The sequence below is a fragment of the Leptidea sinapis genome, chromosome 5, assembly GCF_905404315.1.
Source record: "Leptidea sinapis chromosome 5, ilLepSina1.1, whole genome shotgun sequence".
NCBI lineage: Eukaryota > Metazoa > Arthropoda > Insecta > Lepidoptera > Pieridae > Leptidea > Leptidea sinapis.
Genome location: NC_066269.1, coordinates 434,306 through 451,520, shown reverse-complemented (window position 1 = coordinate 451,520; position 17,215 = coordinate 434,306). Strand labels below are relative to the sequence as shown.

At 40.7% G+C, this 17,215-nt stretch overlaps 1 protein-coding gene across 1 annotated transcript in view; it reads right to left on the bottom strand.

Annotated features, from left to right (window-relative positions):
• Positions 1–3,596: 3,596 nt before the first annotated feature.
• The window catches only part of LOC126964707 (protein purity of essence-like), a 72,938-nt gene continuing 59,319 nt past the window's right edge, over positions 3,597–17,215 (bottom strand). Inside the window, exons 27-38 of the mRNA XM_050807984.1 lie at positions 16,266–16,405; positions 15,196–15,349; positions 14,491–14,543; positions 13,790–13,973; positions 12,617–12,781; positions 11,691–11,833; positions 8,699–8,805; positions 7,736–7,950; positions 6,199–6,365; positions 5,747–5,959; positions 5,381–5,565; positions 3,597–3,605 (exon numbers count right to left, since the gene is read on the bottom strand). Coding sequence (XP_050663941.1) covers positions 3,597–3,605; positions 5,381–5,565; positions 5,747–5,959; positions 6,199–6,365; positions 7,736–7,950; positions 8,699–8,805; positions 11,691–11,833; positions 12,617–12,781; positions 13,790–13,973; positions 14,491–14,543; positions 15,196–15,349; positions 16,266–16,405 — 1,735 coding nt within the window. The remainder of the gene's footprint in view (positions 3,606–5,380; positions 5,566–5,746; positions 5,960–6,198; positions 6,366–7,735; positions 7,951–8,698; positions 8,806–11,690; positions 11,834–12,616; positions 12,782–13,789; positions 13,974–14,490; positions 14,544–15,195; positions 15,350–16,265; positions 16,406–17,215) is intronic.

Here is a 17,215-nt window from a genome sequence, read left to right as displayed (position 1 = left end):
TGTGTGTCTTCTACCGCATTTATCACGGGGAGTGTTCCGAAGAGCTGTTCAACCTGATTCCTGCCGCCGAATTTCACCTTCGCACGACTCGCCACAAGTTACGATATCATCCCCACCATCTGGATGTGTGGCGGTCCTCCACAGTGCGATTTTCAAGGAGCTTTCTTCCTCGTACTACGAAGCTGTGGAATGAGCTTCCTTGTGCGGTGTTTCCGGGACGATACGACATGGGTACCTTCAAGAAAAGCGCGTACACTTTAAATCATTTAAGTAAAAAAAAAACGAACCTGTATCTCGGGGTGCAGCACCTCGAGCGTGTTGGTGACGTAGAAGGTGCCGAGCGAGGCGCGCGACTCCCGGCTCATGGGCTGCCAGTAGATGTGGCCGGCCGAGCTCATGCACAGCATGTGCATCATGCCGTCGTGGCTCACGAACGTCACGTCGCGGACCTACGTCACATAATAATATATGGATATACCCAGCAGCTCCAACTCCGTGTATCCCTCTTCTGTGCTTTACCTCTCTATTATTTTCTTGTCGTTTTTATTACTTCATCAACAATGACGACCCATATAGCCCAGTGGTTTTTGACTGCCTATTGAGCTAGAGGTCCCGGACTCGAACCCCGGTAGGTGCAACTATTTATATGATGAATATGGAATTTTGTTTCCGAGTCATGGAGCAAGCGAATTTAAAAAGCAGCTGAAGCGGTATAATGTTGCGCTCTTGCTTATACTTTACTTTGGCTTACGTTGTCATTGTGGAGGATATAAATAAATAAATTATGATGAGATATCAACAAAATATATTGTTGTGTTAATACTTTTATTTGTCCATGTAAACTTGAGTTTAATTTAAAAAAAAATCGAATTAATTTCCCTAAATTACTGTAATTTTATAACATAAAGGTGTTGGTGTATACCATATGTAAAATATACTCTGTTGTATTGGTGTGGCAACTAAACTAAAATTGTGTCATTTTTCGTACAAATACACCAGCAATTTCTATTATATTATATAAATATTTCATTTATTTAAGTAGATATTTCAAACCAGTTGCAAAATTTTGATACCAAGTTTGAAAGAAAAGACAAGATATTTGAAGAATTGGGTTCAGTGATGAGATGATTTTATTTTTCTCACAGGTTTCTCCCCTGCTCGGGTCTTCTGAAACTCATATTATATGCATTAAATCTATTTCAATACATGCTACTTGTACAAGTAAATATAACTCATAAGTTACCTTTCCACTAGGAATCAAAAAGTGGTGCATTGGATTGTTGAGGTCCTTGCTGAGATCGAATATCTTGACAAAGTCCGACGTGACGAGAGCCAGTTGGGTCTGGGAGCCGGGTAGCCATATTGATTTTATAATGTAGTTAGTGGCATCTAAGCCGGTCGTCAACACTAGGTGTTCAGCTACGGTACCTGGTTATACACCAATTGTTATTACTAATGATATTAGAAATAGAAATATGTAGAATGGAAAGTAAATTTAAATAAAATCAATGATTACATTTTTATTCCCAGTTCTCAATAAGATTAAACATGTAGTAAAAGCTACCTGTGGAAGGCTCCTTTGCACAGGATGCCGGCTAGATTATGAGCACCACAACGGTGCCTTTTTCTGCGGTCAAGCAGTTATGTGGAAGAATTATATTGTGTTTCGGTTTTTTTAAATTACTTGGCAAATGAGACTTAACATCTTATGTCTCAAGGTGACGAGCGCAATTGTAGTGCCGCTCAGAAATTTTGGGTATATCAAGGATCCTGAGCAACACTGGACTATAATTTGCAGAGTGTATCAATTACAATTAACTGAACGTTTTGCTTGTCTCATGCCTTATTGTAATAAAAAAAATTAAAAAAAGCACTGAATAAAGAGCTATAATAGTACAGAAGTTACGCTAATATCTTTTAAAGAAATATATACTCTATCGACCCACTATAAGATTAGTTTTAAGTAGTATTCAGTACGTAGACATTACACATTAAACACACGCCTGGCAAAAGTGTACAAACATGTAAGTACCGCTATTAGACCTTTGATAATTTATACGTCTAGCTAATGCTCTGTGCATTAGTTAGACAGCCGATGAAAACAGGCCACGATTATTACTTTTGTATGCGTGACAAACTTCGTCTTACACACGCGATTTATTTAATTAAATTAATTTAATTTATTTATTAATTTAAGAATAAGACATGAAAAGTATCACAAGTCACTATGGTACACAAACAGGGGGATGCATGAGAATACATCATAACAATCAATTAGCCTTCTATCTGCCGTTAATGTCAAAGCATTTTATCTCGTACAAAATGTATGTCTCTTTGGGGGCAAGAAAGGTAATCAGAACAAACAATTGTATATTCTTTGATTAACGCGAGTGTTATATATTTAAATAAAACATTTCTAAAGGATTAAAACGCTTGTTATTGTAACTGTGTTTTTGTCCCCCTGAAAACGAGATCTGGAAAGCTCTTGAAACGTTAGGTTAACTAAAATAAAAATGTAAATTTACGCAAAAATCTAATGTAAAAACACAGAGGTGTTTTTATTTAGAACAACCAATTACCCAAGATTATCAGCTCAGTATCCGAACAGAATACGCTACTGTAGAACAAGTATGTACATAGAATGTGTACAATAATCAGAAAATCTTTCAAGAGGGAGAATATTGCTCCTCAGCCCTTTCCCATCTAATCCCTAAAGAACGTGAAAGCTTGGATCCGGGAAACGTTACAACCTCCCTTTTTAACAAAATGATGGAGAGCATTTTGACTGGCGGCACACCTCTAGGAAACCTCGGCTGGCCATCTTCTATGGAATGGTATGGTATGGTATATGGGCTCCTGTTTCCGCAATTAAACCACTTAGTTAGATCATTTTGCGTGTAGGATAGGCCAGTCACTCCAACCAGCCCAGCTCCTTCCAGAAGTTCAGAAAATTTCTGAGGGTGTTCGCAGACTTGTTGGAGCGACCTCGTATGCACTAATGTTTTTGCTCTTTGGTTGGCCGCACATTCAGGACTACGTGAGTGACCGTTACGTCCTCGGCTAGACAGCCTCTGCGCTTCGGACTGTCCCTTACGCCGATTGTGAAAAGGCGCTAGTAGTATGACCCGATAGGGTACCCCCAACATGATTGGGATGTCATGTCTGTTTGGACTGATATGTTCGCTTCTTTCGAATGACAGCCCGAGACAATAATCCATCGGGTGTTGTGTAGGTTGTTGGTGAGAGAGCGTATCCATGAGCACATTTGGCTGAAGGGCAGCCAAATACGCTCACAGATATGACGATCTTCTAGTAAGTTTAACAATGGGCGTGGTCAACCTGGGTAAACTTATATAACGAAGCAAGCCAGAAACGTATGTGTAATAAATAAAACTCACAGCAAAAAGAAACCCCACTATTGAAAGTGAGTACGTGGCATTCCTTCAAGCCGCAGACGGCGAGCAGGTCGTCGTTGGCGGGCGTGCCGCTCAAGCTGATGACAGTGAAGGGAATGGGCGCGGACGAGAGGCGTGTCAACGTGAGCTTGTGCTTGCTGGAGTCCACTTGCTTCAGAAGTGCCGACAGTTGTAGTACTGTTATTTTTCCTGTAATCATATATATTTAGAGCAAGAGAGACTATGTTATTTTGCAAATGAAAAATTTTGTAATTTCATACGACTGGCTTTCTGTACCGTATATGATAGAATAGTTTATGTGATTTTATACAGTATGGAAACAGCATATATGAAATAAATGTAGGTACATACTTGTTAGCATATTAGCTGACGATATACCAAAAATTAACGAAATCCGTGCACCGGTTTTGGCAAAAAGTAGGCTTTTCATTTTGAACAAATTTAAACATCCTGTAAGATTTGGGTGACTGGGACAATGATTCAATGAACTTGAATATTTCAATATCATAAGGCGTTGCCGCTTTGCCTAGCTGCCTTTGAATTGCGCCGCCCGCGGCCGTCAAAGAGATACACGTGCCGGCGGTGTCTGTTTGACTGCAGCGCTATTCAAAGGCAAGGTCTTCGTCCGGTGTAGGGAAGGACATCTTCTATCGATAATTAGCTTTGTTTAAAGGGAGTTGTAATCAATAAATAATAAGCTGTTTAAGACTATTTTGAAATTGTTCTGTAATGATTATTGTGAAAATACTACACCTTCCTAGGTATTTAAAACTAAGCAGCTTCAGAATTTTTATTTTTATAAATTATGAAGTATTTTAGAGATAATGATCATGAATTAGAAAGAACTAAACAATAACAATTTATTACTTGTTTGTTACAAACTTACTTTTTTTTTATTTATTTTATGAAAATAAGGGACGAGATGAGCATGACGCACAGCTGATGGTAATGGATAGGCCCTGCCCATTACAATGCAGTGCCGCTCAGGATTCTTAAAAAACTTTAAAAATTCTGAACGGCACTACAACTGCGCTCGTCACCTTGAGACATAAGATGTTAGGTCTCATTAGCCCAGTAATTTCACTAGCTACACCGCCCTTCAGACCGAAACACAGTAATGCTAACTCATTACTGCTTCACGGCAGAAATAGGCACCGTTGTGGTATCCATAATCTAGCCGGCATCCTGTGCAAAGGAGCCTCCCACTTGTTCGCTGCTCAGGAAATCACTTAGAAAACAGTGGTTTAGTAAGTATTGAACTTACAAAAATAAACTATTTTTTTACAAAGCTTATCCATTCATTAATTTATTAATTGTTAAAAAATATTAAAACATTCGAATAACACAAAACTAGTAGTTTTAAATGACTAGTTTAGATTGTTGGTTAGTAATTGTAAATAAAGTATCGATAAACTAGTACTGTGGGGTATGCCCTATTTACGCCGTTATTTATTTTCAGCATTTTATTTAAGTACTTGTAATTTGTTATTCAGTTTAACGCGAGCTTTCGGAATGTGTGTACGATGTCTGGAGTGTCCAAGCGAGTGCTTTACGCAGCCCGCGATTGTTTCAATTTTTTGTTGAAAAAGTTAAAGTTGTTAAAGTTATATTTATTAATTTAACTTTCTCTAAGTTCAAGTGAAATGTTTCAATCAGTTTTCATTTCTTCGCTAATAATTATATTTTTGTTAAGATCTTCTTTACGAGAAGAGAAGTAACAGCCAATTCGCCGCCGTGAGCTACGTTGTCGCTCGTCGGGGTCAAGGTACGTAGTCTAAACAGACTGTTTTTTTTTCTAATTAAATTATGATAATTAGTTTCTCTGAAAATTTCTTTTTTATATTTAGGGATTTCAATTTAATTATTAATTTAATATAATGGGTTATGGTCTGGTATTCGCATTAAGTATCAATAGTTATAAGGCAGCCGTGTGCATAGGAAGGAGTAAGTAACACATTTATGACAAAACAGAAGGTGATGATACCTTTCTCATGCGAGACAGCTAGATATTGGCGCCGACCCTGCGGCGACGCGAGGCAGCACATGGCCACTCGACGCAACTTGTGGGCCGACATCAGCTGTCGGATCGTCTGGCCGTTCTCGCCCGTGAACGACATGCGCACGTTCTCAAATGCGCCCTCTTGCGAACCTGAAAATCATAAATTTATAATGAATTAAATTTTTTTATATTCTTGGGTGCCTAGATTAGTTCTGGTTGCGCATTTTGCGGTGGAGAGGAGAGCGGGGGAAAACTATTCTCAACAAAATGTAGCAAACCGAATCGTCCGCTCGGGCGTCACAACGTGTTCGTTGAGCGAGTGTATGCGTACCGAGTGTGGGCGTGACGAGTTTGTCTGTGTGGAAGAACAGCTTCTCTCCGAGATGTAACATGGCCAGCGCCCGCTGCGCGCGGCCGTGGGCCCCCACCGGCGCGTGTCGCTCGCACTCCGTGCGCACGGGGCCCAGCAGCGAGCACACGAGCCGCCGCACGCGCTCCAGGCACCACTCCCACTTGTCGTACTTCGCTAAGAACGACCGACACCCTGGAATACACGGACAGATAACACCCCATCATCACGCTTACGTAGACACATAGGACGGAGCCGTGGATGACACTGATACAAAAATTACTTATCACCTAAACTTAACTTATCACGACAAATAACCAATCACTATTTCAGTAAACCTTAACAATTGTATAGTACTGTAACATATAAACAATGCGCAGGTCTGTATGGATTAAACAAATCATGAACATTAAGTAAACGTAACAATGGGATACCTTGTATATTGTGGGCGAGCACAGTTCGCCGCGGCGGCGCCACCAAGGCGGCAGGCGCGGGGCTGGAGGGGCGGCGCCGCAGGGCCGGCGCGGGCGGGGCCTCGTGCGGCCCGGGCCCTCGGGCCCCCGCGCCCAGCGCGCCCGAGCGGCGCTCGAGGGCCTGGCAACTGAGGTACGGATACATGGCACTTCTAATGGTTTTAAACTTATCAAACAAACTTTCCGTCATCGTAAGAACATCGAAAAATCCTGAATAAGGCAAATCGGAAACACATTGAAACGGCGGGTGGAGATGAAGCTGTTGACCCGACGTTTCGTATGACACTCGTGTAAAATAACTCTCATATTATAACAATAATCCTAGCAATTATTAATGATAGATGATGATCAATACTGTCTTATCAAAATATTTCTTACTGACTATATTCGATAATAATAATAGCTTCAAAAAAAAATAAATGTTACCTTTGGGCAACTCGAATAATGAAACTGCCAACTACAGTGTACCATACAATGACATTGATATATTATCGACAACAAACAACAAAACCACACAGACTACAATGCCCACTAAAACTAATACAATGAACAGATAATATTTAACGCTGAGTGAATAATATTCAAGGCTTTCGGTAAATGGCGAAACAGTCAAGTCGTCACAGCCTTATAATGTCACTTTCCTAGCATCGCCTGGTATAGATATGGTGTGGGCAAAATTATATATTACTATCTGACCCAGCAAACGTTGTATTGCCATATAAAGTAATAAGAAAAATAGCAATAATTAAAATTTTTGGGGTATAAAAAAAGACGACGACCGATTCTCAGACCTACCAAATATTAAATCGTACATAAAATGTACCAACTATTATAGGTAGCTAAAATTAAGTTTGTTTTTTACCTCCGGAGAAAGTTCGAAAGATATAAGGAATTTTAAACTATTCTTTCAATTTGATTTCTGAACGACGGGGGACAATGACAATGAGGAAAAACAAAATTGTTGTATTCATTTAATTCCGAACATTTTCATATTTATTCACCTTTTAAACCTTCTCTGGACTTCTCACAAATAATGCAAGACCAAATTTAACCAAATCGGTCCAGCCGTTCTCGAGTTTTAGCGAGACTAACGAACAGCAATTCATTTTTATATATATAGATTTTTTATAATATGTAATTCTTATAGATTATTTGAGCTCGAAGAGGAGTTTGGTAATGAAATTGTATTGTAACTGTCTCGGTGCCATAGTGTTGTTCAATCCCAGTGTAACAGTGTAGTGTAATAATGCCTGTTATTCGGAAATGGTCTCACCATTACGTGGAACATAAAAATATAGTAAGGTCTTTGATTAACGCGAGTGTTACATATTTAAAGGATTAAAACGCGTGTAACTGTAACTGTGTTTTTATATTAGATTTTTGCGGAAAAGTTACATTGTTACCCGACGTTTCGACGAAAACAGTTACAATTACCCGCGTTTTAATCTTTTAAAAACGTTTGCCACTGTCTCATAACCATCGTCCACTACTGGTGTACCTGGAGTCGGCCTTGGCGCCGCAGTCGCAGAAGAAGTTGCCGAACTTGGCGTAGGACACGTCGTGGCCGCGGTGACACACGCGCGCGCAGACCGTGCACACGCCCACTCCGTCCACCATCTTGCACGAGTGGCAGTGGTACCAGTGCTGGTTCATGAACTCGCGGTTGGTCACCGTGAACGTGCACAGCTTGTACTGGAGCATGGCGTCCTCGTCCTGACATCATGCTTCATTATATCGTGGCCTGTCTACGTGTTTACTTTTAAAATAGCTCTTTCAATGGATGTCAAAGATGGCTCGCAGTAAATGAGTTTCAATTTCACTTGATCCATTACAATGATAAATACCACATTCGCCGAGAAATATAATGAAATGAGCATGTAGAAGAGCGAGAAAACGAGAGACACTCTGATGAGTTTTGTTAACTGGTGTGGAAGTAACTAACTAGTCCTGAAATTTAGGCTGAGGTCTACAGAGCGAATTTGGACTTTGCTCAGACTTGCCTAGCGAGTTGAGTCAAAGTCCGTATTTAAAAACATCGCTTTGAGTGCGAGCTAAGCTAAGTCCACCATAAAACGACGACATAGTAAACACTCGGACTATAAGCCGACAAAAATGGAGATCAACAATTCCTTCGTCATCATAACAGCTGTTGTGCGACTGCGTTCTGTTTGCTGTCTGCTGTTACCCATAGCTATCAATTAAGCATCAGATAAGTTTATCTCTACTGTAAAAGTTTGATTAATAATAATTTACAATGTACTGTGTTGACCTTTGTATTGGGCTGACTTAGCTTAAAATCATCATAATCACAGCTGTCAAATGACTATAAATAACAAATCAAAGATCGTGCTAAGCTTGAACTCAGCTGAGTTTTACGTAAGTAAAGTGTGGGCACGCTCGATAGGTGTCAGCCTTAGAACCCACTTAACACCTCATGTGGTAATATTTGTCAACAACTCACAGATTCATCAGCACTGGTATCTTCCTCCTCATGTTGTTCGTCCGTAAAGTCAACATCGAATCCAAGGTCAGCTGGCGACTCCCACATCGGACTGACTGACCGCCAATCTAAATAGGTACATAATATTGTACAACTTATTGTCACTAGACATTGGATAGTTCCAATTTAAGCTCTGTTCAAACTGAGGCGAATAACGCGCGGAACGCGGGACGCGTTTAAGAGCATTTCGCTCGCTCGCTTAGCCTCTCAAACTGACGGGACCTCCCGCGTGTCATTTTTGGTTATTTTCAGTGGAGAAACATCATGTATCAAGAGATGATGAGATCAAACAATCCCGCCGGGCGTCCCGCTCTTGTTTCGCTTCAACTTGAGCGACTACTCGCGTCAATTTGAACACGTCCATACAAGTTAGTTGACACAATCACTGTGAGCGACTTCCGTCCCGCGTCCCGCGCGATTGTAGCCTCCGTTTTACCATACACAATTCGAAGAGGCATCGTAATTTCGCTCGTCCCCTTGAAGCCAAATTATGTAGACCAGTGTTTAGCGCTGTATTAACTTTGGTGCTGGGTGTCGAGGATAAATATTAAACTACATATCTTAATTATTTATAATTGAATTTGTTACATAAGTCGTGCGTTTACAAATCAGAGAGGCGACGTAACTAACTAATACAGTGTCGCCTTCGATGCCATAGAAATGCTGAATGAGGCGAACGTGATAGTAACGCACACTATCACACAGTCTGTTTCACCACAAATGTTTTACAATATGTGGGTCGCGACGCCTAGGAGGGTCGCTAAGAATTACTTGGGGTTCGCCGGCAGATGGAAAAAGGCAAGGTAGACTAGAACAAAAACACAATTTAAGTGAGTGGCAGGGACTTGGTTAATTTTCAAAAATGTATCAAACACTGGTGCTATTTTTGAAATGTTAAAAATGAAATCATTTTCTAATTGAGGTCTATTTTTTGGTCCACTATTGAAGAGAGTGTCAGTTCACACAGGTATGAAGTATGGACTAGCTTTCTTTAGAGCTTCCCTTGCCAGCTCTGGATATTTTTTTTTTATCCAAAACATGTCCTTTTGGGGATATATAAAAGCAAGAAGGGGATCATCGAGTAAGCAATCTTCGAGCTTACTGTGGCGGAAGTGAGTGAAGCTCTGGTGCGACTCAAACCAAAACGTTCCGCAGGCCCGGATGGCATACCAGCATTCTTGTTTAAGGATTGTAGTAGGGTACTAGCTGAGCCTCTTCAATACATTTTAACACATGCGTGAAATATAGTACATTCCCTGAATTATGGACAACCACGAGAGTTATTCCAGTCCCGAAGGGTATAGCGGGACCAGATGTCAGAGGGTATAGACCGGAGGCAGTCCTATCAACGCCGGCAAAAGTGTTCGAGTCAGCTATACATCGCAAGCTGCACGCCCAAGTGTCAGCGCAATTTTGCGACTCCCAACACGGGTTTCGTCCAGCCCGAAGCACTGCCACTAATCTACTAAATCTGATGACATATTTGGTCCCAGCAATGGACTCTGGAATACAGGTAGATGTGGTTTACCTAGATTTCCAAAAAGCATTCGACACTGTCGACAATGACGTATTGCTGAGGAAATTAGCGGATGTAGGTTGCTCGCCAAAAACATTACAGTTCTGGGCTTCTTACATGAGAGACAGAAAGCAGTATGTAGACTTTAATGGATACGACTCGGAGCCCTACTTTACGAGATCTGGAGTAAGTCAAGGCAGTAACCTTGGACCTCTCGAATTTATCATAACGATAAATGATCTGCCGGAGGTCCTAAGGCACAGGAAATGTCTCCTTTTTGCATATGACGTAAAGTTAATGCTCCAAATAAGAGAAAAATCGGATTGGGACCACCTACAAGACGACATCTCAAAATTGATAGACTGGAGCAGGGAGAATAAATTGAACTTCAATCCTGCTAAGTGTTGTGTCTTAAGTTTTACCCGAGCCAGTAAACCTTATTAGCCAGTAACCTATATTGTATTACTACAAGATAGTGCAGCGGATACAGTGCAGCGCGTGAAGCAGATACAGGATCTGGGTGTTCTGTTTACATCGGACTTGATGTTTAGAGAGCATATAATTAAAACCTGCAAAAAGGCCTATAGGAATTTAGGGTTTGTTTTGAGACACTCTGAAGAGTTCACTTATATGACAACAGTCAAGGTACTTTATAATGCACTGGTAAGGAGTCGTCTGGAGTACAACTCGGCGATGTGGGGCCCTTATGAGGACAAGTACAGGTTGATGTTAGAGCGTGTCCAAAACAAATTCGTTAGGCACCTATACTTCAAGTTATATGGAGTATACCCATTTTACCCACTTATGTATCCGACACTGTTTGTGCTGGGTATGGTTGGGTATACTGAGTTGAGCGTCCGTAGGGATTTTTTTCTAGCAGCGTATGTGGTGAAGTTGTTGCGCGGGAAGGAGCACAACCCGGGAGTTCTGTGCTGCTTGAGTCTTCGTGTGCCGGACCGGTACGTGTGGAGGCGCCTCCATCCGCCATTACTATCCATTCCGATGGCGAGAACAAATGTGTTGGCAAAGTCGCCTTTAACTAGAGCCCTTCGCCATATATGAACTCCACAACAAAGTGGACATTTGTTTAACTTTGAACTCACAATGTTTAAGTTTTTTTTAATTTCTGGTGTGATATATTATTTGTAATGTAATGTTTGATTGTATGATTAGTTATAGTTTGATTTGATTGTTGTTTGATGTGTATGTTATTCTTGTTTGTTTGTAACTGTCGCATTAGGTAGTACCTGTAATGATAGTTGCTATGTGTGTGAAATAAATAAATAAATGTCGACACTTTATGCACAAAATCATTATGGTAGTCTTTTAAAATTAAATTACTAATTATTTATCGGACTGACCCATGTTAGCCCAGTAATATCACTAGGATAGTGCTAGGTATATGGTTATCCTTAAAATTTTATTTGTAAAACTTACTGTGAGGTTGTACAACACTGACTGAATTTAACGCATCTCCCAAATAAGACAGTAGGGCACAAGCGGACTCGATCTGGGGCGCAGTGAGGTCCATCCCACAATCTAACTTGTGTAGAACTTCCGGGCTGGTCAAGTTGTCGACACTAAAAAACCAATGTTGTTTTTAAAATATATTTTGGGCTTAGTGCATCTTGCATAATACTTATTTACAATTAATCTGTTAACGACAAGGCCTTGTTGGTTTAAGTAATACCAAAGTTTATACAGATATACATATCAAAACTAGATAGAGCCTCTTGCTGCTAGACAACCGATGAAAACAGGCCAGGTTTATTACTTTAATATGGATGACAAGCTACGTCTTACACTCGCGATTTGTATGTCACCTTGAGTTACTATACGTGCACTGCTCAATTTTTTCGACGTTTTCACATATTTCAGTCTATCTAAAGTTATAGATGATTTAAGATATACTATAATGTTGAATCTTTGCAAAAGACCATTTGGTCTCCAGTAGCAGGCCTGTCTCACTCCCCGTGTTAGTATCGAAATCGTAAATACGTGCGGCGGCCTCTACACAGTATCATATTAAAGGCTACCTATTTATTTCCTACATACTAAGTAGGTTTGACTATGTTGTGATGTTCCAACGCATACATTAATAGCTGCAACTAATGTAGGTTTGACAACGAAAGTATTTTGATTTAAAGTACATACCTAGTTATATTATAGAAAAAAACTGAGCTATTTTTATAAGATGACCTTATATTAGGTAGGTTAATTTTTAGGTAAAGAAGACAACCCTAATGTCGTCAGAAGAGGTAAGAGTCACGCGATAGAAAGAGACGCAACTTCTAGGTAAATACAAATGTAGGTCACTAAGGCTGTGCAATATTACACGTTATTATAATTCGCACTCGTCGTACCAGGCCGCCAGCCACGTCACGGCCGCGGGGAACAGCAGCCGGTGCAGCGTGCCCGAGTGCGCGTCCGCCAGGCGACACATCTCCTGCAGCAGCAGCGGCAGGCGCACGCCCTCGCCGCACACGCCGATGAGGGCCTGGATCATGTGCTCGCTCACCGCCTCCTCGCTGGCCGGTGCCATGAACAACAACATAACATTCAAATCGACGGCGTTAGGTTTCATATTCAGAAAGGCATCGGAGTTCAGTTCTCTTAAAACCTTTAAAATTCTGTACTGTGCGTATGTACGGAGCCACCTAGAATACGGGTCGCGAGTATGGAATCACCAATATAAAGTCTACGTTAACCGATAGAAAGCATACAAAAAATGTTTGTGTAATACCCCGTCACCGAACCGTATCGTTTTCACATGACTACTTCGACAGGTGTAGTAATTTAATCTGCTGCCGCTTCAGCAGAGACGTCGTACAGCAGATTTGGCGTATTTGTGCAGCATATAGCGAACAGTAAGATCGACTGTCTAGAAATACTTAGCATGCTTGGACTAGTAACGCATGCCTTTCCATTACGAAACCCTAGCCTTGTGCATACTCCCATGGCGACGTGTAACTATCGTGCAAATAGCTTCATTACTAGATCCTGCAGAAGTTATAACGATTGGTAAAGTAGAGCTGGTTATATTTTGTACATCTATACCAATTAAAAATAGCCTCATCTAATAAGTTCTTCCAGTGTAAATAATTGTAGTTAAGATAGTTTTAAAGCGTAATATTAAATCATACCAATTATCAGTATTAAATATATGTGGAAACTTTTAAGTAGCCATTATTAATTTTATTATTTCATAAGTTATGATTGTAAACTAGGTGTAAGATTCCCAAATAATTACAAGTAAAAAAAAAATAAAAAAAAATGCACAAGCGTTTCACCGAGTCATGTTAATAGATAAGAAAGATTGATCTTTTCACCCCTGCCAGAGTCAGAAGGACGGCCGAGTCCTGTACCCTGGCTCTCCTTTGTTTAATACATTGGTAGAATCTTGCTTATTGCAGATTCTTTGAATTATTGTTACGAAGAATCTGCAAACGTGGCATTGTTGAGTGAATGTGTGGCCAGTTACATTGTTGTGCTTGTCAGTATCGACGGAGTTCATATAGATCAAACAAGCATCTCACCAATGGCGGACAATATGTTTGCAGAGCGCGGTGAGCAGTGCCGCGTTGCTGGCGTCCACATCGCCCACAGGGCTCGCGGAAGCGGAGGCTGTTGCGGAAGCGGAAGCGGCGCTATCCGCGGCGGCAGGCGCGGCGGCGCTGCCGGCGCCGCTGTCCTTGCTGCCTTCCGACCAGCTGCAAGTCTCTGTAAGACACGACCGTAACATAACTTGTACTTATCGCAGACTTATTCAAATAGTAAATCTAAATCGTCTTTGAAACATCATAAGTCATTCATTTTAATAAAATAAACATCAGTCACCTTTCACTTAATAGACACCCGCATCTTACAATGGAATATTACACTTATTGGTCTCAAGACTGCTGGATAATCTTGTGCGTGTAGATGCGGGTGTCTATAAAGTGGACTGTCATTGTGGCCTTTCTTACATAAGGCAAACCAAACGCAACATTTCAAGCCGAAATAAACATGATGTTCATTGTTCAAACCACTGCTGATTTATATTATAAAACCGACTTTCAGGTCACGTGAGGGAACTCTACGAATCTAAATAGTAAGAATGGTAATAAGTTGAGGGTGCTGTTAAGAAAATTAACTCAAAACCATCACATATTTGAGAGTGTGATTTACACAATGTTTCAATATAATATATCATTATCAACCCTACATATAAATATAATAATTATAAATGTAAACAAACCGGAGTTAGCTGAAGGCTGTGCCGTCTCGGACTGCGCTCGCGGTGCGGGCGATCTGTACAACGACAAATATAAATAAATTTAAAAATGGAAGCAACATTTTAATATAAAGGAATGTATGAGCAATTGAAAATATTTCATAAAAATACAATATTGAGATTATTTCTGTAGCTACAGTTATTAAAATGAAATTCACTAAAGCTGACTTCAGTGTAATGTTGAGCCTATGGCGAGATCGAGGCGATTTTGGCGATCAGATTTTGAAACGTATGTAGAGTTTCGTATACTGCGAAGTAGGCAAATACAAGGTCACATATTTTGTAATAATTTCTTCAATTACCCGCAGTTCCAACTCGAAAATGTATGTGCGTTCACAACAAATTCCCGGAAAATGTTCAGAACAATGTATTACGAAATTCAAAAAATTTGTTAAAAAACGTTTCTGTTAGAAAAAGGTAACTTTTATTTAATGACAATAAGGGACGAGTAGGACGTTCAGCTTATGGTAATTGATACGACATACCCATTACAATGCAGTGCCGCTCAGGATTCTTAAAAATCACAAAAATTCTGAACGGCATATCAATTGCGCTTGAGACATACTATTATGTTGTCTCATGAACCCAGTAATTCCACTAGCCGCAGCGCCCTTCAGACCGAAACACTAATGCTTTCACGTTACTCAGGGAGGGTATGTAGTCACGTACGGCGAGTCGAACAGGTCGTCCTGGCGGTGGTCGCTGTCGGCACGGAACAGTCCTCGCCGCAGGTGGCGGAGCGCGAGCGCCGCGCCGCCGGCCTCGGGCGTGAGCAGCTCTGCCTCACTCGGGGTACCGTTCGCTGTGCCCGAGTTAATAATACCTTCAACACCAAACGAAGTAAATTACGTCAAATATACTCTCGTTTGTAAACAATCGTTTATTTGAGAGCTCAGGATTTCCCAAGCAGAATGGTTAACGTGGGGAAACAGAGCACTATCCGCCATGCTTGCATGCAACCAAACAATACAACCGAAAGGATTTCGCTCTAAATACAGCACTATAGACCATAATCATACGGTAGAACAAATATTCGGGAAGTATAAAGAGAAAAAATAATAATATATCTTTATTTCTCACCGATAACCAAAGTCACAAACATAAAAAATAAAATCGCTGCTGCCTGAGATAGAGTTGAAGTAAAATAAACTTTATTCAATTAGGCTTAAACTGAGCGCTTTTGAATCGTCACTACAAATATTTCTTTAAAATTACTGAATCTATCATGCGTTCGCGAAAAGTAGAGCTCGTGAGTAGAACATACAAGAAACTCAACGGCCACTCTTTTAAATCAATATTAACAGCTTCAACGTTTTACAAATCATTTCATTTACAATATAATTTATTAAATGATGCAACAAAAATACTCAAACGTCAAATACTCAACTTACACTCCCTCCAAACAGGAGTTATTGAGTGCAGTATGCATCAATCCTAAATCCCAATCACACATCGTATATAAACAAAGGTGTTTTGCGAGCATTTCATTAGCGATTATAAAAAATATAATAACTTTAATATTAGAAACATAAAGCAGAGTTTCCATCACAAGTAGCGCCCGTTCACGAGCTTGACGCATGGGCCAGCCATCGCCTCCTTAAACCATATTTTGGGGAGAAGAACGACTCGTCCCACGTCTCCGCCACAAGCAATGACATTTTAGTTGGTCCACTCCTTACGAGATATACTACATATTGTTCAATCATTATTGTGTTAATATTGGATCAATGTTCACCAACCTGGACTATACGAGCAAACGTAGCTGAGAATATGGTGCATCTGGTGTTGGTCCGCGACTCCCATGTATCTACATACGCCGATACAGAGGTCTCTGCTTATTTCCGTAGTCTCACATCCGGCGAATAGCGTGATGAACAACCTAGGTAAACATATTCTATTTAAATCTCTACTCATATTACAGTATATGGAACCATTTGACCGCATGTAACACAGAGCTGCTCGAATTGTCGCGGACTCAGTACTCTGTGAACGGCTAGATCACTTGGCGTTGCGTAGAGACGTCGCTTCATTGTGTCATCTACCGCATTTAACACGGGGAGTGTTCCGAAGAGCTGTTTGACCCGATTCCTGCCGCCTTGCACCTTCGCACGACACACCAGAAATTATGATATCATCCCCAACATCTGGATTTGTGGCGTTGACATTGCGGTTTTCAAGGAACTTTCCACGTCAAACAAAACTGTGGAATGAGCTTCCTTGTGCTGTGCTTCCGTGACGATAGACGACGACAACTTGGATACCTTCAAAAGAAGTGCCTACACCTTCCTTAAAGCCCGGCAACGCTCCTCTGAGTCCTTTGCTGTTGCGAGAGAATGTGTGCGGCGGTGATCACATTTAACATACGCTCACGTACGCTCGTTTCTCCTCTCTTCCATGAAAAAAGTTTTTTTTTTACTAAAATACTAGCTCACCCGGGGAACATTGTTCCGCCGTAGAGGCAATAAATGAGTATATTTTGGATTTTATTAATTTAAATTTTTTGTTAGGATAATAAACATAAGTAGCGAAGTCAAAACAGACGATCATAAAACATTCTCAAAAGTTTGCTTGAATAACTTGCTTAAAGCTGGTACCAACCACTGGATCGAGCTGCATAACCCACGAGTGATTTCTACTGAAAGCCAATACATCCCACGGCTTGGCTTGTAGATCAGCCATCGAAATTAAA